At 35.6% G+C, this 25,687-nt stretch overlaps 1 protein-coding gene across 3 annotated transcripts in view; it reads left to right on the forward strand.

Moving 5' to 3' along the window:
- The window catches only part of ZGRF1 (zinc finger GRF-type containing 1), an 84,207-nt gene extending 58,795 nt beyond the window's left edge, over nt 1–25,412 (forward strand). For all 3 annotated transcript variants that reach the window (XM_088020027.1, XM_088020028.1, XM_088020030.1), the window contains 11 exons: nt 734–848; nt 2,047–2,309; nt 4,154–4,313; nt 8,317–8,394; nt 8,994–9,138; nt 12,701–12,828; nt 15,480–15,603; nt 23,684–23,860; nt 23,999–24,133; nt 24,822–25,083; nt 25,255–25,412. In XM_088020027.1, coding sequence (XP_087876153.1) covers nt 734–848; nt 2,047–2,309; nt 4,154–4,313; nt 8,317–8,394; nt 8,994–9,138; nt 12,701–12,828; nt 15,480–15,603; nt 23,684–23,860; nt 23,999–24,133; nt 24,822–25,083; nt 25,255–25,412 — 1,745 coding nt within the window. The remainder of the gene's footprint in view (nt 1–733; nt 849–2,046; nt 2,310–4,153; nt 4,314–8,316; nt 8,395–8,993; nt 9,139–12,700; nt 12,829–15,479; nt 15,604–23,683; nt 23,861–23,998; nt 24,134–24,821; nt 25,084–25,254) is intronic.
- Nucleotides 25,413–25,687: the final 275 nt, after the last annotated feature.

The following is a 25,687-nucleotide window of genomic DNA, read 5'->3' on the forward strand; positions in this document are numbered from 1 at the left end:
TACATTTTTAACTTTTGATTTTTTTCTTCAAGAACTGAAAAAGGTAGTCAACTAGCTTGAGTCCAGTAAAAGCCTAATTACCTAAACATTTGTTACTTAATATGTCACTTTCATATGCATATTTTCATATTTGTTGCAGTTCTTTCCCCCATATCAGCATTCTAACTTTATGCTTTCCATATTTTCCTATAAAATAGTTGAACAAATAAAAGAAAATATTCAGAAATTACACAAATAACTACTGTACAGCACAAGATGGTATGCTTATTAGTTGGAACTGTCAAGCAGTGTCACCGTGCACTAACTCAGAACAGTTGTTCTTGCTCATTAGCTGACGTATAGAAGTCTAAATTTTATTTAAGTTATGCAATTTATGGATACCCATTATGAAAAGTATGAATAAGCAGTTAGTATTGTAGTTTAATGGATAAAAGGACCTCCATATATACTTAAGAGTTTATTTTATGTCATGTGATTAATTCAGTAGCAGAGCTCTGAGTTATATGAACATTTGGGGAGGGGCGGAAGGCAGAGGGAGAGAGAATCCTAAGCAAGCTCCACGCCCAGCACAGAGCCCAATACAGGGCTCGATCCCATAACCCTGAGATCACAACTGGAGCTGAAATCAAGTCAGATGTTTAACCAACTGAGACACCCAACTGAACATTTTTAATAGTTTTTTAATGATCCATTTTTTTATATTAAATGTTCATTTTCTGCATTCTCTCTACAGTAGTGGTCCATGCATTGTTGGTTTGTAATGCTAGCACAGAGCTGACCACTTTGAAAAACATTCAGGACAACTTTAATCCAGCTACTCTACCTCTAACACAGTACTTGTTAACAATGTAAGTCATTATTTTACCTTTGGGTCATTGGTATTCCAAAATGTGACTAAATGTGAGTATGAAAATGAAATCAAAGTACATTACATAAATTTTTGCTAACAATATTTTTATTATCTTTCAGAGACCATGACATTACTGTTTGTCAGTAGTTAAAAATAAAAGGATGTTACTGCAAATTTTTTCCATTTGTCAAGGAATAATATTTTAAGGACTTTTGAGTGTTGATTTTTTTATTCATTTGTATTCTTAGGCCTCAAATTATTTAATATCTAAAAGAATCCTTTTACAGGTTGAATTCAGTAATGTATAATGATGCTAACTTTATTCTTGACATAACCTGTAACTTACTTTTAATTTTTCAAGTACCTTACCCCTTTTTAAAATATTGGAAGTGGGCGCCTGGGTGGCTCAGATGGTTAAGCATCTGCCTTCGGCTCAGGTCATGATCCCAGGGTCCTGGGATCGAGTCCCACATCGGGCTCCCTGCTCCTTGGGAGCCTGCTTCTCCCTCTGCTTCCCTCTCTCTCTCTCTCTCCCCCCCCCGTCTCTCATGAATAAATAAATAAATAAAATCTTTAAAAAAATAAATAAAATATTGGAAGTGATATTCTATTAAATTCACTAAAATGGTAGAAAAAGTATAGTTTCTAATTTGGAATTTTATAGAAGTTCTAGATAAAAAAAATTCTTCTGATTCCATTATATTATCAATCTTTGTTATTTAATCTTTGAAATGAATTCATTCTTTATAGAATTTCTTTATAGAAGTTAAGCCAATTTATTTATTGCAGTATTACCTGAAATAGAGGCTATATTAATTATCTAAGTCAGCCTTATATAGTGGAACATGGGCTTTAAAGTCAGTACACCACTTATTATCTGTGTGCTTTTTGGGAAAAAATTTAATATTTCTGTATCTCTATTTGGGGTAATTACTTCCTAATGTTGTTTTTAAGATTACATCAAATAATATGTAAAATGCTCAGCATAGTACTTTCACATAGTTGATGGTCAACGAATGTTAGTTCTCTTCTCTTTCCCCCTCCTTCAGATTGGGGCATATATGCATTTAGGCCTTTAAAAAAATGTTCTCTGGGATGCGTATGAAGTGAAGGTTAAGCTATGAATAGGTTTATTTACCTATTTCAAAAACCGCTCATTTTTCTTTGATTTTTTTTTTTTGCTGCCTTTATACTAGGTCTTCATCGACTATAGTTAGCAACAAGAGAGTCAATAAGAGAAGATTTATCCCACCAGCCTTCTCAAATATCAACACAAAATTTGAACTTCTCAGCCTAGAAGCAACGTTGCAGTTAGCTAGTGAATTAATTCAGGCACACAAGTTAAATAAGGATCAAGCTACAGCTTTAATTCAGATAGTTCAAATGATGGCATCCCATGGAAATGTTGAAGAAGTGAAGGAACTGCACATCCATACCCTCCCTATCACGATCATACATGGTAAGAAGTAAGAAAGATCATAGTTCTAGTAAATATCCTGTTATATAAGCTTTTGTAACTTAGCCTGCTTGTAATTTCCTAGTCAGACAAGATTCCAGAAAAACTCTACATAGATTATTTTGAATCTGAACCTACTTTAGTAAACTATTAGATGAGAGCAGAACTGACCACCTGAAAGGGAGAAATAGGCAGCATATCTGATGAATGAGTAGCATTATGCGCTCATTATTCACAGCATCCAGATGTGATCTAGGTAGTGTCCATGTGTTGCACTATCAGAGTGAACTTTAACTCTGAGCAGCAGAGCCTTTTATTAATTCCTAGTTTGCTTGCTCTTTCATCCTCCCCCAGCAGCTATTCCAAACCTTCATTCTCATAACCCCTCCTGGCCCCTGCCCCACTCTCTCTGAAACTGATCTTGCCTCTAAAACAGGAAATGGAGCTTATAACGAAAACTCCTCTCAATATCCTGTTGTCCTTCTCCAGTTTACCTAAGTTTGAATCTATTTTTTAACCTCGTTTTGTTCTGTCCCAGTAAGGGAGCTTTACTTTCCCCTCTTAGAGCTAATAATTCTGTCTGGATTCTGTCACCCCTTTAACTCATTTCCTCTCACAGACCTCCACTCCAGAGCTGTTTTGTGCTACTTTGAGGATTTACATCACATCCACCCTGTTGACCAAGCTAGACGTCTGGGAGTCATCCTTGATTACTCTTTCTCCCTAGATGAAGTGACTCTCTTAATCCTCCTTCTACTCTGTTTTTATCTTCCCTCATCAGATCAGTCACTGAGATGTTTCCCTTGTCGTGTCTGTCTACCTTTCTTTCATATCGGTTTTCTTCTCTCCAGATCACTAGCATCCCTCAATCCCAGCCTTCACCGTACCTTCATATAGCCTACTGGTGAGAGGGTGGGCTCTCAAGCTAGAATCCTGGGTTTATATCCTGGCTCTTTTATTTATTAGCTGTATGATCTTGGGCAGGTTACTTACCTTTTTAATTTCCTGCCTTATAACGTGGAGTTGATAATAGCATCTGTCTCTTAGGATTGGAAGATTAAATGAGTTAACTGGTTGGTAAAGGGCTTAGAACAGTGCCTGGCACATGGGAGGCACTCAGGAAAGTTAGCATGTATTAGAGTATTGTAACAGTATTGTAACGATTATTGTCACGCCACTTTCTAATTGATCCACCTTTAGTTTTACCTTTCTTAATATTTTCACTCAAGTAGTTTTTACAAAATACAGTCTGCCTAAGTCAGTTCTGTTGCTTAAAATCCTTCAGGGACTGTCCCTGGCCTCCAAGACAAAATTTAATCTTTTTAGCCATACCATGCAGAACTCTTTATGATTTATCCTCTCGCCTATCTCGTCAGCCTCGTCTCTTGCCTATTTGCTATAGGCTGTATAGAAGTAGGTAACATCTACATACTTTGTCATGCCTTTGCCTAGAATGACCCTTTCTTTAAGTGGTCTGGATATCTTATGCTGAAAGACTTAGTTCTGCTACCTCTTATTTTTGGGAAACATTCCCATCTCCACCAAAGCAGAAAGGAATGTTCTTTTTTTAATTAATACCATATCGGTGTTACTTACCATATTATTTTATCATTGTTCCTTTACTTTATCTGTTTTCCCAACTAGACTAGGGTCTCATTAAATGTGGAGATCTTTGGTTATCTACTTATCCTCTGTGCTTAGCACATAGTGGTCATTCAGTGAATGTTTTTTGAATAAATTAATTTAAACAGGAGAGAGGAAGGCAGATGGATGAAATGTTTCTTGTGCTTTCAGAAATTTATTTATGACACTGCCTTTATTTTTTCCCCTTCCTTCAAAATAATTAGGTGTTTTTGGAGCAGGAAAGAGTTACTTGCTGGCAGTGGTGATTTTGTTTTTTGTACAGCTATTTGAAAAGAGTGAAGTTCCTACAGTTGGAAATGCAAGACCATGGAAACTTCTCATTTCTTCTTCCACTAATGTAGCTGTGGACAGAGTACTTCTTGGGTACGTATGACTAGTGTATTTAAGTAGCTAATATTTTATTATTTTATTTTTAATTTTTTAAAAAGTTTTATTTATTTGATCTCTACCCCCAATGTAGGGCTTGAACTCAGGACCCCAAGATCAAGAGTCACATGCTCCTCTGACTAAGCCAACCCTAAGTAGTTAACATTTTAGGTTATTGTTGAGAGAGGCAATCCATCATGGGACCTGAGTGTCCACGCACATTTTTTCCATGCACAAAAATTCCAGGCCTTAGTCTCTGACTCAAGAGCCAGCATCAATGAAACAGTAATAAACTAACTTTATTAGGTTGTAAGTAGGATAAAATCAAATACCAAACCTGACCATTTTGGCACAAAGATAAGATACTCACTAAAAATTAAGTTCAGTCATGTAGGACTAAAATGTATATTTTTGAGGGAGGCAATCTGCTCTGGGACCCTGAGCATCCCTGCTGGGATGCTAAGGATGCAAGGCCCTGACCACTATTACCCAAGACATTTCTCAGTGTTATGTTTGTAGCAAGCAACCTTGACTGACAAGGTAGTATCTCCCTCCAGGACAAAGAGCAGGTTTGCTTGCTGATTGTTATAAGAATAGTGGCTCTCCGAGTTCAGTGTTCTTTTCTGCAGCTCAACACATTGCATGTGCAGGCATCCATCTGGACCTTCCATGTCTTTCCACTGGACTTGGGGGCCAAGGGAAACCAGTGCACATTTGTGGATGCTTATGCTGTTTCCTGTGCCATGAATAAAATCCTTTGTCTCTGACTCAAGAACCTTGGAAGTAGGCTAAAATCACAGAACCAACTTATAGGTTATTCTCTTATATACCTGTCTGTATGAGCATATAATAGTAAAATAGCTGATCAGTTTAGTCAAATTAAGTTTTTGATTTTAATGAGAGGGATATAAAGATAATCACAATCTGTCCTGCAGGTATAAAATTTTTGTGATTGTGTAAAATTTTATTAAAAATGCAGAGAAAGGGGCACCTGTGTGGCTCAGTCAATTAAGCAATTAAGTATCTGCCTCTTAGTTTCAGCTCAGGTCATGATCTCAGGGTCATGAGATCAAGTCCTCTTTGGGCTCCACCCTCATTGTGGAGTCTGCTTGTTGCTTTCCCTCTCCCTCTGCCCTTCGTACTCGCATGCCCTCTCTCTCTCTCTCTCTCTCTTTCTCTAAAATAAAATAAATACAATCTTTAAAAAATTTTTTTAAATGCAAAAAAAATAGTACATATTTTACCAATATCTCAATGTTTAATGATCTGAATTTTGACATAAATGACAAAGGAGAAATAACTCATTATTTCAAAATGTGTAGGCTTTTTAAAAATTAGCTTTTATAATTATATAAACGAATGCTTAAGGTGGAAAATATGCAGACTATACAGATAATATATTTCTTTACAGATTTTTTTGCATATACACATACTCATTTATTTTCCAAACTTAGCATTCAACATAATGTATTATTTATTTTGTGTCCTGTTTTTTTCACATAGAGATTAAGTATTGGAGCGCCCGGGTGGCACAGTTGGTTGAAAGTCTGACTCTTGGTTTCAGCTCAGGTCATGATCTCAGGGTTGTGGGATCCAGCCCTGCATGGGGCTCTGCACTCAGTGTGGAGTCTGCTTCAGATTCTTTCTCCCTCTCCCTCTGCCCCTCCTCTGCTCTCACACTCTATCTCTCTCTAAAATAAATAAATAAAATCTTAAAAAAAAAGATTATGGTATCAAATCTTCTTAGAAAATATTTTTCTTAGCTCTGTCATATGCAGTGATCTGCTTATACTTTAAGCTTTTTTTTTTAAGTTTTATTAATTAAGTAATCTCTACACCCAACATGGGGCTTGAACTCAGGACCCCGAGATCAGTAGTCCCACATTTCTCCCACTAAGACAGCCAGGCACTCCTAATTAAGCAATTTTGATCAGCAAACATTTTTCATATTTTTGTCATTATAAATAATATTGTGATAAAAATCCTTAGATATAAATCTGTCTCCATTTCTGATTCTTTCCTTACGAAAAAGTCTTAGGCCTAGAATAAAAGATATAAACTTTTTTTTTTAAGATTTATTTATTTATTTGAGAGAGTGAGAGAGAGCGTGCGCACGTGTGTGTGGGGGGGTGAGGGAGGGGCAGAGGGAGAGAACAAATCTTAAGTAGGCTGCACACTGAGTGAGGAATGAGGAGCCAGATGCAGGGCTCAATCCCATGACCCTGAGATCATGACCTGAGTCGAAATCAACAGTCAGTGCTTAACTGACTGAGCCACCCAGGCACCCCTAAACTTTTTTTTTTTTTTAAGTAAGCTCTGTGCCCAATGTGGGCTTGAACTCACAACAATCAAGAGTTGCATGCTTATTGACTAAGCCAGCCAGGCACTCCAAGATATAAATATTTTTTAAGTCCTAATATATTTTTCAAAATTGTCCTTCAGAAAGGATCGATCTGCCAGTGTACACCCTTCTAACTCTAAAACAGAGACTGAATATATTTTTTGATTCAAGACAATGAGGAGTTACTTGGGGGCTAAACAGGAAAAAGCTTTAGATTGCTCAACTTGAGATGAAAATATAACTGTAGGCTGTTAGAAAAGTTAGAAAAATCACAAAGTTAGAATGAAGAAGGAAGGTAAGTACTGAATACTAAAACATTTAGGAGAAATTCTTCAATGTTTAAGCCTCTGAGAAGGACCTGAGAAATACAGATCTATAATTAGGATATACACCTCAACTTCATATAGGCTAGACTCACACACTTCTTCGCATTAAAATAACATTTAGCAGTGCCTTTCGACAATGTACTCTGACTGTAATGGACAGGATGGGACAAAGAGTTTCTTGAGAAGAAATGAAATGTACTTTTTTTTTTTTAAAGATTTTATTTATTTTAGAAAGAGAGCGCTCGAGGCAGGGGGACTAGCAGAGGGAGAGGGACAAGCAGACTTCACGCTAAGTGTGGAGCCTGAGGTGGGGCTCATCTCATGACCTTGAGATCATGACCTGAGCCCAAAGCAAGAGGACGCTTAACTGACTGAGCCACCCAGGTGCTCCAAAACATACTTTTTACCCTATTTTAGTGGTATGATGAGGATACTGCACCCTCTATTATAAAAAAATTAACATAAAATTGCATTGAAAACATGTAATCTGTGTTTTGAGACTGAAAAGTAGCTGACTGTCTCCAAGATGAGGACTATGAAATACGCAGAAGTTGCAATCTATCCATGCATTGACATTAAACAAACTGCTTCAAAATTATTTAGGAAGACTATGTGTGGAAAGCTATAGTTTATTTAGTGTTTTAACTCTTTAAATTCCCATTTGAGGTGACAGATGTTGTAGAGGACTGGATATTCATTGAACTCTCTACTCTGTTTCTAGCCTAGAACCAGAGCTGTAAGATACATGAGAGGGAAAGGTAGATGAGAGTTGCTTCTTCACAAAGCCCTAATTGGGGGTGATGTATGTAGAAGAATGATCATAGCCTTTGAAGGTAGACAGACTTGGCTTAGGTTGAATCATGGCCGACTCTACTTATTAGCTCTGTGGCCTCAGCAAAATTCCTCACTTTTGGAGTCCTCATCTCTAAGATTAGATACTACCCTGCAGAGCTGTAATGAGTATTAAGTGAGATAATGTATGTAAAAATAAGATATGCATTCCTAATAAATCCTGATGCTACGTATATGGTAGCTATTGTTTTCCATATTATTATGTCATTAGAGACAGTTTTATTTGTGATCAATATTAACATCACTGTTTTATAAACATTTAATGAACCTTCAATATAATTTAAAAATTCTCTATAAAATGCATTATATAAAAAAGTCTTAGCTACATTGCATTTACTGAGTTTAGGCATATCAGATTGAATTCTATAACTATAAAATACACTGTTACATAAAATTAATTTTAATAACAAATATTAGGTAAACTTTGCTTTATAAATTCTTCTAAATAATCAGAATCTATTTTGCCTTGTTTTCTTTAAAGGCTTCTCAGTCTTGGATTTGAAAAGTTCGTCAGAGTTGGGAGTGTCAGGAAGATTGCCAAGCCAATTTTGCCTTATAGGTAAGAACACTGAATTCCAAAAGTCAGAGTGCTCAAAGAAGTATAATAATTTTGGGGCACCTGGGTGGCTCAGTTGTTAAGCATCTGCCTTCGGCTCAGGTCATGATCCCAGGGTCCTGGGATCGAGCCCTGCGTCGGGCTCCCTGCTCTGCGGGGGGCCTGCATCTCCCTCTCCCACTCCCCGTGCTTGTGTTCCTTCTCTTGCTGTCTCTCTGTCAAATAAATAAATAAAATCTTTTAAAAAAAAAAGTATAATAATTTTATATAATTTTAAATTTGTTTTTTTTTTAAGATTTTATTTATTTGACAGAGACACAGCAAGAGAGGGAACACAAGCAGGGGGAGTGGGAGAGGGAGAAGCAGCCGCCCCGCTGAGCAGGGAGCCCGACGTGGGGCTCGATCCAGGACCCTGGGACCACGACCCGAGCCGAAGGCAGACGCGCAACGACTGAGCCACCCAGGCGCCCTTAAATTTGGTTTTCGAAGAAGAGTGGAAAAGCTTATTTATTTTTTTGTTAACTTAGAAAATCTGTATTTTACTTTTTTATAATGTGAAAATGGGAGAAAAAGGGATATTCTTTTATGTAATTCTTTTTTAGTTTGCATGCCTCAGAAAATGAAAATGAACAACTGAAAGAACTACATGCACTAATGAAAGAAGACTTGACTCCTCTGGAAAGGGTCTATGTCAGAAAAAGTATTGAACAGCATAAACTGGGGACCAATAAAACCCTGCTGAAGCAGGTAAGTTTGTTTCTTAATTTATATATACTACTCAAAATTCTTTTATTCCTGTTGATGAATATTTCCTTTAAATAAAACAGATGACTGTGATAGCTTAGATTCAAATAAGGTGTGTGTATGTCTATCCAGTGCATATTTTTATCTTATCATAAAACATTCTTTAAGTTTGTGAACAGATCCAACTTACCATGACTGAGTTATCCTCTCTCCTTTTCCGTATTTGTATATCTTTTTATAAGCTTAAAGAGGAAAGAGAAGTGGTGGGAATAGATTTCCTGGCAAGTTAAAATGAAACTTGGTTTTTTTCTAGGTACAATAGGGAAGGAAAAGAAGGTCTGACCCTGGACAAAATACCCAAGTGAAATTTGTCTTTAATGCCTTCCTAGAAAGCCAAGCCTTTCAGGGTCTGTCTATATCTGAGAATCTAGGAGGCTCAGACACTTGCTTCTAAGTATTGGAAGCCAAGACTGGACACACACGATCCCAAGCTGTAACAAGTAGCAGCATCCCCTTTATCAGCTTCTGATCCAGGGCGGCTTCCTTTAGCTGGTAGCTGATGAGAAAGAAGTCAATCAGTAGCTTCCTCCAATGAAAGGAGAGCTTGAGGAAAAGAAAGAGGAAGGGAAGAAAAGAGGGTTGTTGACTTCTTGGACTATGTGGACATTGGTTACTTTCTGCAAGAGATTTGGAAAAATCAACATACTTGGATCCCCATATTATGTAGTTATTTCAGAAATATTGCTGCTTAACAAACATCTCAATACTTTAAGACAACAAACTTATGACTCTAAAGGTCAGTTGGCATGGCCCAGCTTGAGGCTATGGTTCAGATCTCTCATTCTGAGAACATTTGCCTATGGCATGATGGTCTTCTCCTGACAGATGGCAGAAGTGCAAGAAGGAAGCCTAGATCACACAAATACATTTAAAGCTTTTGTTCATATCATGTCTGCTAATATTCCATTTGCTGCAACAAGTCATATGGCCAAGCCTAATATTTAGTGGGACAGGGAAATATACTCCCCCTACTTCTCTGGTGACAAGTACTGCAAAGTCACATGGCAAAGAGTGTGGATGTGTAATACTCTTACAGGGAGGGAGAGAGAAATTGGAAATAATAACCAATCTATAAGTTTTGATTATAGAAGTCCTCAGGTTTCAGACTAGCTTTCTATTATTTTGAGTTATAGAGTTAACTCTACTTTCTTCTCCCCAACTAAATCCAGAAGGGCTTAGTTTGACTGTGTTCAATTAATGCAAATTAGTCATTTATGTAAATTACTTATCATTTTACTCACTTATCCAACATAATATTGATATGTAAGAATAATTGTTAATGATTTCTTTGGTAATTTTTTTTTTATTATTTTCCAAGTGAAAGCCCAGATAGCATAATCTGTTGTTCATCGGTATTATCTGTTCACAAATGAAAACTCTTTTATGTATTTATTTTTAATTACTTATCTATTTTAAAGAGAGAGAGTGAGTGAATGTGTGTGTGCATGCACATGCACGTGAGGGGAAGGGTAGAGGGAGAGAATCTTCAGGCAGCCTCCCCGCAGAGCTCGGAGCTGGATGCAGGGCTCGATCATAACCTGAGCTGAAACCAAGAGTCAGATGCTCAACTGACTGAGTCACCCAGGCACCCCAAATGAAAACTCTTTTAAAGGGAACATTTTTTTAAAAAGTTTTGTCTAACAAATTTCCAAGGTCCAATTAGGCATTCAGAGCTAACACATTTCTAAAGTGACATGTCTTTACAATAAAATTAAATTTTAAAAATGCTTCATAGTTTAATTGCTATTTCCTAGATCAATAATAAAATATCTTCTGGGGTTAGAATCTTAGCAATATGATGACAAATTAGTAGATACAAATCATATAATATTTTAAAGAAACCTTAGTTCTTTATATTTTTGTATTAGCTATTTCTTTTATTTATTTGTTTTTTAAGATTATTTATTTGACAGAGAGCGATAGCGAGAGCAGGAACACAAGTAGGGGGAGTGGGAGAAGAAGAAGCTGGCTTCCCACCAAGCAGGGAGCCCGATGTGGGGCTTGATTCTAGGATCATGACCTGAGCCAAAGGCTCAGAGAAATTGGAAATAATAACCAACTTAACGACTGAGCCACCCAGGTGCTCCTAGCTATTTGTTTTTTTTTTTTTTTTAAGATTTTATTTATATAATGGACAGAGAGAGAGAGTGAGAGATGGAACACAAGCAGGGGGAGTGGGAGAGGGAGAAGCAGGCTTCCCGCCGAGCAGGAAGCCCGATGCAGGGCTCGATGTGGGGCTCGATCCCAGGACCCCAGGATCATGACCCGAGCCAAATGCAGTTGCTTAACCAACTGAGCCACACAGGCTCCCTCCCCTAGCTATTTCTTTTAAAAAAACTTCTTCCTGGTTCACAACTTTCGGGTTCTCATTCTAAGGTTCTTTATCAGGTATAGTTTCCGGAATTTAAATAATGAATGATATTTGAGAGTGGTACCATGAGCAGTGTATTTTACTACAGTGGTGTCTTCTGCTGGATCATTTTAAAAGAGCTGAATATTCAAAAAGTGTGGAGTTTCTAATATAAATGTGGCTTTGTGATTTTTGTTTTTAACAAAAGGAAACTCTGACAGAGGGCTGTTATACGTGATGAATGTTATTATTAATGTATATATTTCTTGTTCCACAGGATCTGTGGAGGCAGTATTTAATTTGTATAGTATATTTTTGTCAGTCACATTTGTTGACAAAAAATATGGTCTGTTTGTGTGGACTGCCCTTGCTACCAAAAAGTGGAATTATACTTCAGATTGTTAGGAGAGAAAAAAAATTATATGTGTGTGTGTGTATGTGTGTATATATATGTGAGTGTGTGTGTGTATGTGTGTAGCTATTAGACTGCTGTGGCAATTGACCACATCTAATTAGAAAATTCAATGATTTTCCTCTTGTTTATATTTAGTTCCAGAGATTAAATATTAGCTTTTTTTTATCAGGCATTTTGCCTTGAGAATAATGGTATTCTGCTATAATATTTGAGAATTATAAGATTCAAATATGCTTACAGGCCTCAAGTACACTTTAATTTACTGTTGTTTAGAAATAGTTAGCATTCTTTACTTTCTTAAATAAGTCAAAATCCTAGTGTGATTGAAGGTTAAGCAAAATACAGTTTATAGCATATTCACTGTTCTTTGTGGAGAATTTTGGCCTGTGTTGATAATAATGCATGTTGTGTTTATCCAGCTTTGTCTAGAAGGATAAAATATGGATGTCATCCTTAATATTTTTTAAATCCCTGATAATATAATACCTTCCTTGTGAATATCAAAGTGTGCCTTTTATTTGTTCTTATTAAGGGATTTGTGGCTTAAGTAGCCTATGTTCTGTGATTTCCATTTCCTACGTGGAAATAATAAAAATGTGGAGATAAAGTGACCTGTTATTCCTGATTGCCAGTAATTAGGACAGCTCATTTCTGATTTTAGCTTTACAAGTTCTTTGGTAAATACATTATCTTATTTTCTCAAAAGGTTGTTAATTAATAATATTCTTATTGTAATAAAGGTGCGAGTAGTTGGAGTTACCTGTGCAGCCTGCCCATTCCCATGCATGAATGATCTTAAATTTCCTGTAGTAGTGCTGGATGAGTGTAGTCAAATAACTGAACCGGCCTCTCTCCTTCCTATTGCAAGGTAACCTAAAAATTTCTTTTCTGAAAAGCACTCAGATACCACGATTATTTCAAATAATTTCACACTTCAAACTCTTACCAAACTTTTGTGAAAATTCTTAGCAATTTAGATACTAAACTGATTATTTAAAAGAATGCAGAGAACTGTACCTCTGAAACAAATAATACATTATATGTTAAAAAAAAAAAGAAGAAGATAGCAGGAGGGGAAGAATGGGGGGGGACATTGGAGGGAGAGATGAACCATGAGAGACTATGGACTCTGAGAAACAAATTGAGGGTTCTAGAGGGGAGGGGGGTGGGGGGATGGGTTAGCCTGGTGATGGGTATTAAAGAGGGCATGTACTGAATGGAGCACTGGGTGTTATATGCAATGAATCATGAAACACTACATCAAAAACTAATGATGTAATGTATGGTGATTAACAACATAATAATTTAAAAAAAAATAAAAGAATGCAGAGGAAAATTGGGGGGGGTTGGTTAACGTGTCAAAATTTTGTTAGATCACAGTTGAGACATTTGGATCACATAATTTTTTTTTTTAATTTTAATTTCAGTTACTTAACATAGTGTTATATTAGTTTTAGCTGTACAATATAGTGATTCAATGCTTCTATACTTCACCCTGTGCTCATCACAAGTGCCCTCCTTAATCCCCATCACCTATTTAACCCCCCCACCCCAACCAGCCTTCCTCTGGTAACCATTAGTTTGTTTTCTCTAATTAAAAGTCTGTTTCTTGATTTGTCTCTTATTTTTTCCCTTTGTTTATTTTATTTCTTAAATTCCACATATGAGTGAAATCATATGGTATTTGTCTTTCTCTGACTGATTTACTTTTCTTAGCATTGTACTGTCTAGCTCTGTCTATATCATTGCAAATGGCAAGATTTCATTCTTTTTTATGGCTGAATAATATTCCATTGTGTATATATATAACACTTCTTTATTCATTCATCAGTCAATGGACACGTGGGCAGCTTCCATATCTTGGCTATTATAAATAATGCTGCTACAGATATAAGGGTGCATTACCCCTTTGAATTAATGTTTTTTTTTGAAGAGTATTTCCTTTTTTTTATTATGTTAATCACCATACATTACATCATTAGTTTTTGATGTAGTGTTCCATGATTCATTGTTTGCGTATAACACCCAGTAATCCATGCAGTACATGCCCTCTTTAATACCCATCACCAGGCTAACCCATCCCCCCACCCCCTCCCCTCTAGAACCCTCAGTTTGTTTCTCAGAGTCCATAGTCTCTCATGGTTCGTCTCTCCCTCTGATTCCCCCCACTTTTGAATTAGTGTTTTTGCATTCTTTGGGTGAACACCCAGTAGTGCAATTGCTAGATTATAGGATAGTTCTATTTTTGATTTTTTGAGGAGCCTCCATACCGTTTTCCACAGTGGCTGTACTAGTTTGCATTCCCACAAACAGTGCATGAGGATTCTTCTTTCTCCACATCCTCACCAATCCAGTTGTTTCTTGTGTTGATTTTAGCCATTCTAACAAGTATGAGGTGGTATCTCATAGTTTTGATTTGTATTTCCCTGGTGATAGATCACATAATTTTTTTTAAAGATTATTTGAGAGAGAGAGAGAGAGAACACAAATGGGGGTAGGGGGAGGAGAGGAAGAGAGCAGACTCCCCGTTGAGCACGGAGACCCACGTAGGGCTCGATCCTGGGACCCCGAGATGAGGACCTGAGCTGAAATCAAGAGTCAGACACTTTTCCGACTGAGCCACCCAGGCGCCCCAGATTACATAATTTTTAAAGCCTTGATAACTCTAGGCTAGGATTCTACTAGGCCCTTGCAGATTTCTCAGCTAGATTAAAGTTCCACTATAGATTTTTCTACAAAAGCTGGACATTTTCCCATGATATCCTACCTCTATTTAGAAAGACATTTAGCCCCAGGAGCCTAATTTACTTCACCTCTAAAATAAGAGTTTAAGCCAAATGACTTCTAAGAAAGCCTCTGAGTTTACAAAATTTAAAAGTCATTGTTTCTCAAAATGTGTTCTGCAAAATGCTAATTCCATGCAGAGGCAGGTAGACATTTAGCAAATTTTAGGTGGAAAAAAGTTGTAAAGGATTTTTTACTGAATAACTTCAAGTCCCTTTAATACATTTATTAACATTATTAAGCCTTGTTAGTTACCAGAGCTTTTTTTTTTTTTTAAGATTTTTTATTTTCAAGTAATCTCTATACCCAGTGTGGGACTTGAACTCACAGCCCAGAGATCAAGAATCGCATGCTCTACTGACTGAGCAAGCTAGGTGCCCTAGTTCCCAGAACTCTGTGGTATTCCAGTTCTTTGAAATACATTCTAGAAAATAGTGCAATAAGGGGCGCCTGGGTGGCACAGTTTGTTAATCCTCTGACTCTTGGTTTAGGCTCAGGGTCATGATTTCAGGGTCATGAGATCAAGCCCCGTTGAGCCCCGTTGGGCTCCAGGCTCAGCGAGGAGTCTGCTTAAGTTTCTCTTACTCTGTCCCTCTGCCCCTGCTCCCCCACCCCTGCTCTTTTTCTCTCTCTCTCTCAAATAAATAAATCTTAAAAAACAAAACAAAAAAGTGCAACAAGTGATGTCATGCTTTTTGTTGTCGCTTAGATTAACTTTTAGAATTCTGTTTTTAGGTTTGAGTGTGAAAAGCTGATTCTTGTTGGAGATCCCAAACAGCTTCCTCCTACTATTCAGGGTTCTGATGCAGCTCATGAAAATGGATTGGAACAAACTCTTTTTGATCGGCTTTGCTTAATGGTACTACTGCTAAATTCATACAGAATTATCATTTATTGATTATACACTGTGTAGATTGATAGAAAATGAAAATATTAGAGCTACTCTATGCCCTAAAATAATTTTAACTGGAATTGTTTAGAAAGTACCCCTCTTAAAGATAAATTAATTTAATTTAAATGCCTTTTTATGAAATGAATATTTCCCCCATGTACTTTAGTAGTGGGTAGTAAATACATTGCTTTTGCTCCAAAATTTAAAAAACTCTATAATGTTTCTATTATCCCTGTACCCTATTGTAGAGCTGTTGTAGGGTACTGCTTCACATTTAAAAGAATTTTTTCAATTAATTATTAATATATTTTTAAGTTGAGGTAACATTCACATAGCATAAAATTAACCATTTTAAAGTGAATAAGTCAGTGGCATTTAGTACATTCATAATACTGTGTAACGACCCCTCTCTAGTTTCAGAACATTTTCTCACCCCAAAATAAAACGCCATACCCATTGAGCGGTTAAACTCCGTTCCCTCCTTCCTCCAGCCCTGGCCACCACCAGTTTGTTTTCAGTCTGTATAGATTTATCTATTCAGGAGATTTTATATCATACAGTTTACAACTTTCATATCATACAACTTGTAATCTATACAATATGTGACCTTTTGTGCCTGGCTTCTGTCACTTAGCACAGTGTTTTTGAGGTTCATCCACACTGTAGCATATGTCAGTACTATATTACATTTTTTTAAAAAGTACATTCACAATGTAGTGCAGCCATCATGCTACTCATTTCTAGAACTTTTTCATTATCCCAACAGAAACTTTGTACCCGTTGTTTAATATGCTTTTTCCTGAGCTGATAACCTCTGTTCTACTTTCTTCCTCTATGAATTTGCCTACTCTAAGTGCTTTATTTAAGTAGAATCATACAATATTTGTCCTTTTGTGTTTGGCTTATTTACTTAGCATAATACATTCAGGGTTCATTCATGTTGTAGTATGTGTCAGAATTTCATTCCTTGTTAAGGCCAAATAACATTCCATTGTGTGTAATACCACATTTATTTATCCACTCATCTATGGATGAGTGGATATTTGGGTTGTTTCTATCTTTCAGCTATTGTGAATAATGGTGCTATGAACATTGGTATACAAATACCTGTTCAGGTCTTTGCTTTCAGTTCTTTTGATTATACACCCAGAAGTGCTACTACTGGGTTATATAATAATTTTATGGGTTTTTTTTATCCATTCTCTTTTTTGTTTTTAAGTTTTTATTCAAATTCCAGTTAGTTAAAATTCAGGTGTACATTATAACTCAGTACTTCCATACAACACCGGGTGCTTCTCACAACACATGCCCTCCTTAATCCTCATTACCTATTTAACTCATCCCCCTACCAACCTCCCTTCTAGTAGCCATCAGTTTGTTCTCAGTAGTTAAGAGTCTGTTTCTTGGTTCTCTCCCCCCCTCTTTTTTCCCTTTGCTTGTCTTGTCTCTTTTTTTTTTTTTTGAAGATTTTATTTATTTATTTGAGAGAATGAGACACAGCATGAGAGGGAAGAAGGCCAGAGGGAGAAGCAGACCCCCCACCAAGCAGGGAGCCCGATCCGGGACCGATGCGGGACTCAATCCCGGGACTCCAGGATCATGACCTGAGCCGAAAGCAGTCGCTTAACCAACTGAGCCACACAGGCGCCTGCTTGTCTTGTTTCTTAAATTCCACATATGAGTGAAATCATATGGTATTTATCTTTTTCTGACTGACTTATTTTGCTTAGCACTATACTCTCTAGCTCCATCCATGTCATTGCAAATGGCAACATTTCATTCTTTTTTTTGGCTGAGTAATAATACTCCATTGTATATACGTATATATACCACATTTTCTTCATCCATTCATCAGTTGATGGACACTTGGGCTGTTTCCACAATTTGGTTATTGTAGATAATGCTGCTATAAACATCAGGGTGCATGTATGCTTTTGCATTAGTGTTCTTGTATTTTTGGGGTAAAGACTCAGAAGTGCAAATACCCTGCATCGTACGGTAGTTCTGTTTTTAACTTTTTGAGGAAACTCCATATGGTTTTTCAGGGTGGCTGCACCAGTTTGCATCCCCACTAACAGTGCAAGAGGGTTCTCCTTTCTCCACATCCTTGATAATTTTATGTTTAACTTTTTGAGGAACCACCAAACTGTTGTCCATATCAGCTGCACCATTTACATTCCCAGGAGCCATTTCTCAACAAAATATTCCAATTTCTCCATGTCTTCTCCAATATTTGTTTTTTTGTTTTATATTTTTTGAGTTTTTTTAATAATAGCTCTCCTAGTGAGTGTGAAGTAGGTATCTCATTATGGTGTCCCTAATGACTAATTACATTGAGCATTTTTTCATGCGCTTATCTTTGGAAAAATGCTTAATCAAGTGTTTTGCCCAATTTTGAATTGGGATATTTGGTTTTTTGATGTTGAGTTGTATGTGTTCTTTATATTTTCTGGATATTAAACCCTTATCAGATACATCATTTACAAATACTTTCTTCCATTCTTAGGTAGCCTTTTGTTTTCTTGACAGTATCTTTTTTTTTTTTTTGAGAGAGAGAAAGTGCTCACATGAGCAAGTGGTGGGCTGGGCAGAGGGAGAAAGAATCTTAAGCAGGCTCCAGGCCAGTGCGGAGCTTGACATGGGGCACAGTCTCACGACCCTGAGATCATACCCTGAGCCAAAATCAAGAGTTGGACGCTTAACCAATTGAGCCACCCAGATGCCCCTTGACAGTATCCTTAGATGCACAAAAGTTTGTAATTTTAATGAAGTCCAATTTATCTATTTTTTCTTATGTTGCTTTTGCTTTTGGTGTCATAGCCATGAAATTGTTGCCCAGTCCAGTATTATACAGATTTCCCCCAATGTTTTCTTCTAAGAATTTTATAGCTTTGGCTCTTACATTTAATTCCTTGATCCATTTTGAGTTAATTTTTGTATATGGTATAATGTACAGACCCAACTTTTTTCTTTTCCATGCAGATACCCTGTTTTCCCAGCACCATTTGTTGAAAAAACTTGTCCTTGAATGGTTTTGGCACCCTTGTCAAAAATCAGTTGACTATGTGCAGATTTATTTCTGAGCCCTCCATTCTATTCCATTGGTCTATATGATTTAATTACTTTTTTATGGCTGAATAATACTTCATTGTATGTATATACCACAATTTGCTTGCCTATTTATTATTGCTATTGTTTTGATGCAATAATCTAAATCAAGCTATTTTTATAAGCAGAAGATTAAAATATTATAGCCAAAAGAATTATAGAAAATCTGTTGCCAAAAGAAAAATTTTATCATTGTTGCTAGCTTATTTATTATTATTAATTTATTTTTTCATTGTTGCTAGTTTATTCCTTTTAAAGATTTTATTTGTTTATTTGAGAGAGTGAGAGAGAGAGCAAAAGCATGTGCACAAGCTGGGGGAGGAGCAAAGGGAGAGGGAGAAGCAGACCCCCTGCTGAGCAAGGAGCCCGATGTGGGACATGATCCCAGGACCCTGGAACCTGAGCTGAAGACAAACGCTTAACCAACTGAGCCTCCCAGGCACCCCCATTCTTGCTAGTTTAAATTGCATTTAAGGGGTTATTTTGCTGTTTGAACTTTAAATAATCTGTACTTTCTTAACAGAGGAGAAAAACTGAAATGAAACTAGAAATGATGAAATCTCAAATAAATATTTCTTTACCCATAAGAGATGTTTTTTCCTAAAAGATCCTCTGACAGATTTTAGACAGATGGATTGATTTCTTTGTTCTGAAAGGTAGAGATATTAGTGCTCTCATGCTTTCCACCCTTTTCTTATCCCTTCCCATATTCCTATTGTTGTTAGTTACATCATTCTTTTTGTTCTACAATCATAATTTGTACGATTATTTAGAATCAGTTCTATATTTAAAAGATTCAGTACTTCTTCATTCATCTGGGTACCTTGGACTTCATCATTTTTTTTTCAAGAATGGCTCATAGATGCCTACTTTCCTGAGTTCTTTTGTTTCAAATGTCTATTGCCTTTAAATGTAAATGGCCCCTTGGCTTATTGAATTGTTGCTATTACTATGAATTTTAGGGCCAGTCTGATTATTTTCCCCTTGTAATGATTTATGTTTTCTACCTGGATGCAAGAACTCTTTTTATAACCTTAAAATTGATAAATTTACTACAGTATATCTCATTGTGGAGCTTTCTGTAACTAGTCATTCTGTAATATAAGTTCTCTCAAAGTGGAGATTCTTTTCTTTCTTTGTTTCAGGAAAGCTTTTTTTTTCCACCTGTTGAATTCTCTATCAGTAGCTTGTCTGTGCAGCCTGCTATAACAAAATACCATATATTGGATGGCTTAAGCAACAGATTTATTTCTCACAGTTTTGGAGGCTGGGAAGGCCGAGGTCAAGGTACCTTCAGATTTGGTTCCTGATAACTCTCTTCTTGGCTGTATCCTCACATGGTGGAGAGAAGACTCTGGCCTCTTCCTCTTCTTATAAGGAGACTAATCTTATCATGAGGACCTCATCCTCATGACCTTATCTAAACCTAATTACCTTCCAAAGGCCCCACCTCCAAATACCATCACTTTGGGGTTTAGGGCTGCAACATAGGAATTGGGTGGGGGACACATTCAGTCTAAAACAGAGGTCCCCCAGTTATTCTTACATTGGGTATCTTCATCTGTCTTCCATTTATGTTACTTTAATTTCATCTTCATTATCTGTGAAGCCTTTTTTACTATGTCTGTTCCCCTTACATTGAGTTGGAAGTTGCATTGAGTTTTGAGTTAGGTTACAGTGAGTTTTATGAAGAAATCCTATTTGTTCTTTGCTGCTTTTAGTTTATTCTTTAATATTACTATTTAGAAAATTAGTTTGTTTCTTTAGGATTGTATTAAACACATTTTTACTTATGATATTTTCAACTTATGATGGGTTTATCAGGATGCTATCCCATCATAAGTCAAGGAAGATCTGTACTGTATTTCTCCCTTCCACTTAAAATTTTGTTCCTTTCTTGGTGATAAGTACTTTTTTAAAGTTTATGACATTGGATTGGCTATAAACCTTTCTTTGTTGCATGGCTACTGATTTTTTTCTTTGCTGTTTTTAGTATTTTGTTATTTTAGTATTTTGTTGTTCCTTTAGATATTAGAGAATGGATTCTCCAAGGCAGTTTTATTCTACTTTCTTCAGAAGTTTCCCCTTACACTGAGTTTCAAGTTGATTTGAGTTTTGAGTTGCGTTGTACTCAATTTTGTGAAGACTCAAGCTTCATTGTCCTGAGCTTTTAATTGTAACTGAATTGAATTGCATAACTTCCTACCCCTTCCATAATGTCAGTGTCCAGATTCTTTTGAATCAGACCTATCCAGTGGCTTTTAAAAAATCTTAATTAAAAAAATTCTTTAGATTCTTAAAACATTTTTAAATAGGTAACATAGTCACATGATTCAGAATTTGAATTTAAGAGGAACCAAAAAGTAGAGTGAAACCTTCCACTCCTGTCCCCGAACTACTCAGTTTCTCTCCCCCAAAGCAACTGTCATCTTTTTCTTGTATCCTTCTAGTGATAATTTATGCCAGTGTAAGCAAACACATAAAATATTTCCCCCCTCTTGTAACGAATGCTAGCATACTATGCATGCTGTTATGCTCTTTGCTCTTTCACTTATTTGTTGTCGATGACTTTTAAAATATGAGTAGATTTTTAGAGGGAATTTTAAAAGGGCAAATAAAGGACTTAAAAGTGATTTATTTACAGAATAAAATGGAATAGAATTTACAAAATGGAATATATAAAACAGTTAAGGTGAATTAACTTGATCCATATAGACAGTTCTCATAAACATAGTGGATATTGAGAGAAGCAAGGTGCAAAGGGTTACATAGTGTAAAATACAATTTATGTCAATTTCAAGAGCATAACAAATAATATGTATTAATCATAGATACATGCCTCTGTAGTAAACATATAGAACTTGCATGGGAATGCCGTAAGATACATTTAGTTTGGAGCTATTTCTGGAGAAGGTGGCAGAGGAAATAGATGAGGTAGGGGCTTTAGCTATATATGTCACATTTTATATCTTAAGAGAGATCTGAAGCAACAATGACTAAATACTAATGTCAGATCTATGTGGTACATACATGAGTATTATATTTTCTTTGCTTTTCTGTATCTTTGAACTAGTTCAGAATTAAAAGAAATAAAAATAATATCTACTAATCATGATAGAAAGTGTGGAAACTACTTTCTATCTAAAAGATAGGTAAAAAAAGAAAACTAAAGGGTAAAAAAAAGAAATAAAAAATCCATAATAACCCCACTGCCCCCAAGAGAAAATCCTTTGTAATATTTTAGTATTGTTCCTTCCAGCTTTTATCTTTGGGGTATATGCTTATATCAAATATATGTATATATATAAACTATAAAAATACTTATATTTGATATGTGCACACACACACATTGGAATATCATGCAGCCATGAAAAGGAAATCTTGCCATTTGCAACAACATGGATGTACCTTGAGAGCATTACGCTAAGTGAAATAAGTCAGAGAGACAAATAGTATATATCACTTATATGTAGAATCTAAAAAAGCTGACCTCCGTACAAACAGAGTAGAATTGTGGTTACCAGGAACTGGGAGGTAAAGAGGTAGAAAAAGGGAGATGTTGTCAAAGGGTACAAATTTCTGGTTATAGGATGAATAAGTTCTGGGGATCTAATTAACAGCATGGTGATTATAGTTAATAGTACTATATTACATACTTGAAAATTGCCAGGAGAGTATATGTTAAATATTCTTACTATAAAAAGGATATGGTAACTATGTGATGTGATAGATGTGTTAGCTAATGCTGTGGTGATAATCAGTTTGTAATATATAAGTGTATCAAATCAACTCCTGGTACACCTTCAACTTACACAATGTTTAGTGTCAATAATATCACAATAAAGCTGGAAAAATATGTATATTTTTTACATAATTGAGATCATACCATATAGTTTCTATCCTGCCTTTTTTTTAAAACTTTGCATTATAATCATTTCCCTGTGTTACTAACTAGCTTTGTAATCATCACTGTTGTCATAAATATGTTTAATCACCAAATACGTAATTTGGATATACTATAATTTAGTCATTTCTCTAACATTTTTTCTAGTACTAAATCATGGTCCTTTGAGCATTTTTTTTTTTAAAGTAGGCTCCACAACCAACCTGGGGCTGGAACTCACAACCCCAAGATTAAGAGTCACATGCTCCACCTGCTGAGCCAGCATGGTGCCCCAGAGCCTTTGAGCGTTTTTGTACTTTGAGCATGTTGTGTACTTTTGTCAGAGATTTCACATGCCCACTGACTTAGACTCATCCACAAACTTATGCCCTGATTAGTACTGAGGATTGGTTTTTTACTTACTGTTTTTCTCCCATAAAAAATAGCTTGTCTGTGTGATCATTAATCCTGCCTTTTACTATGTGCTTTTATTATTAGAGTAACTTGTAGTTATTTAAAATGTTCAGACAGTGCTACAGAACATTTTGCAAAGAAAGAACATGTTCCAGAACAGCCCTAAAGTAGATGGAATGTGGATTTTATGATGCACTAACAAAATCGGAAACTTCTTTGAAGATTCAAAATGAAAGATGGCTTGTGCCCAAGGGGGAAAATTAATAAATGAGTTATCAACAACACTTTCTAATTTTTTTTGAAGATTGCCTTTCAATTTAGTGTGAAGCCAACTCTGCATAGATTATGAAAGCATAATGTTAGGTGCCAAACTTACTAGATAATAATTTTGAAGATTTGACCTGTTTTATATTTTATAATTTAGTGATATAATAATAGTTTACCATGAAAATATTTTTAGTAATTAAAATTATAGTCTATTTCATGGTTGTAATTCATTTACAATCTATAATCTATTTCATGGTTGTAATTCATTTACTAAGAGCACAATATGGTGATACTTTTAAATTTTAAAATATTATTTTTTTCCCTAAGGAAAAAAAATGCTTTAATTTTTTATTTTTCTGCATTTAAATTTCTTAGGGGCATAAGCCAGTTCTGTTGAGAACCCAGTACCGTTGTCATCCTGCAATCAGTGCTATCTCTAATGATCTGTTTTATGAGGGAAACCTCATGAATGGCATTTCAGAAACAGAGAGGAGCCCTTTATTGGAATGGCTCCCAACCCTGTGTTTCTATAACGTTAAAGGACTGGAACAGGTAAATGACATTAATGTTAATGAAAGTCAACATGGTTTAGTTTCTGGGTTTAATTTTATTGTTGTTGTTTATATGGTTTTCTTGGTTTTTCCATAGCCTTTCTGGGAAATATAATTTAGGATCTGTTTCTTATTCCAGATTGAAAGAGATAACAGCTTTCATAATGTGGCAGAAGCTGCTTTTACACTCAAGCTGATTCAATCACTGATTGCAAGTGGAATAGCGGGCTCTATGATTGGGGTGATAACATTATACAAATCCCAGATGTACAAGGTTTGTATTACATGTTATGATACTTAAATATTATAATTTTATGTTATAATATTTGATGTTACATTTGTAGTGGTTTAGTGTGGTGCTTAAAAAACTTTTGGGAGTATAATTAACATATTAAAAAAATTCTGATTTTTGTCTGGTCTGGCTTTTTCTCTGTATAATTAAATGTAAACCTAACAAGGTTTAATTAAATTCAGTTTACAGCTGTTGGGGCAAAAATGCAAATAAACAAATTAGAGGGAAGAAAATACAGTGTATGCATTGTGTTTTGAGACAGATGGGATTCAATCTTTGTTTTCCAAAATGTTCTTTCATTATCATTTCATTTTATTAATCAAAGATACCAAATATTAATGTACAGTAAGCCAATTCTAACTAGTTTTTGCTTTTTTAAAAAAATATTTTTCATCTGTTTTATTATTTATCAACTCTGAATTAGCATATCCAGATGAATTCTCCAGCAATAGATAAATCACCACTTTTGATTTTGTTTCCTAATTTATATTGTCCTCTAGTTATTTATGTATCATTTTAGAAACTATCTACCAAATCTTTGTGAGTCATAAAAAAGAAAATGAAAATTATCCACTACCAGTTAAATAAAAATGGCTGCTGTGAATTGGTTCAGGTCTTAAGTTCTTCATAGTCGCTGCCCTGTATGATCTCTTTCTTCTTTCCTCCATAGCTTTGTCATTTACTCAGTGCCGTGGACTTTGACCATCCTGATATTAAAGCTGTGCATGTATCCACAGTAGATGCTTTTCAGGGAGCTGAAAAGGAGATCATTATTCTGTCCTGTGTAAGAACAAGACAAGTAGGATTTATTGATTCAGAAAAAAGAATGAATGTTGCATTGACCAGAGGAAGGAGGCATTTATTGATCGTGGGAAATTTATCCTGTTTGCGGAAAAATCGACTCTGGGGACGTGTGATCCAACACTGTGAAGGTAAAGTAAAAATATGTTTAATTCAAGCATTTTGAATTGAAACTGACTTTTGAGTTAGTGCTTGAAGTGGTTCAGGTAGGAACAGCTCTGGATTTGCCACTGTGGGAGATGACTGAAATAGTAGGGGACCACTATGAAATACTGTTGTCTCATGTTTTGTATCTTTTTAAGGAAGGGAAGGTGGATTACAACATGCAAGCCAGTATGAACCACAGCTGAACCATCTTCTTAAAGATTATTTTGAAAAACAAGCAGAGGAAAAACAGAAGAAAAAGAATGAAAAGGATAAATCTAAAGATAAATCTCATTCACAAAAAGACATGGTATAGATAATTTGTATTTATATAAATTCAAATTCATTTTACACTATACATTTTTTATATTTTTTAATTATCCTAAAACCTTATTATTGAAAAAACCTTTAAAGTATTTAAATAACATTAAATATAAAAAATTTGCTCTCCAAAAGAAATACTTATATTTAGATAGGCAGATATTGAAGGTAATATAAAATCTTACTAATAAAAATACATTTTTTTCTAAAAATTATGACTACTGTTTGCTAAAGGAATATATTTTACAAAGGGCATGGAAAAGGCTTCCT

Source organism: Eumetopias jubatus, unplaced genomic scaffold (genome assembly GCF_037043125.1).
Source record: "Eumetopias jubatus isolate StellerSeaLion01/CBP00866 unplaced genomic scaffold, mEumJub1_p1.0 scaffold_2, whole genome shotgun sequence".
In the NCBI taxonomy this organism is placed as follows: domain Eukaryota; kingdom Metazoa; phylum Chordata; class Mammalia; order Carnivora; family Otariidae; genus Eumetopias; species Eumetopias jubatus.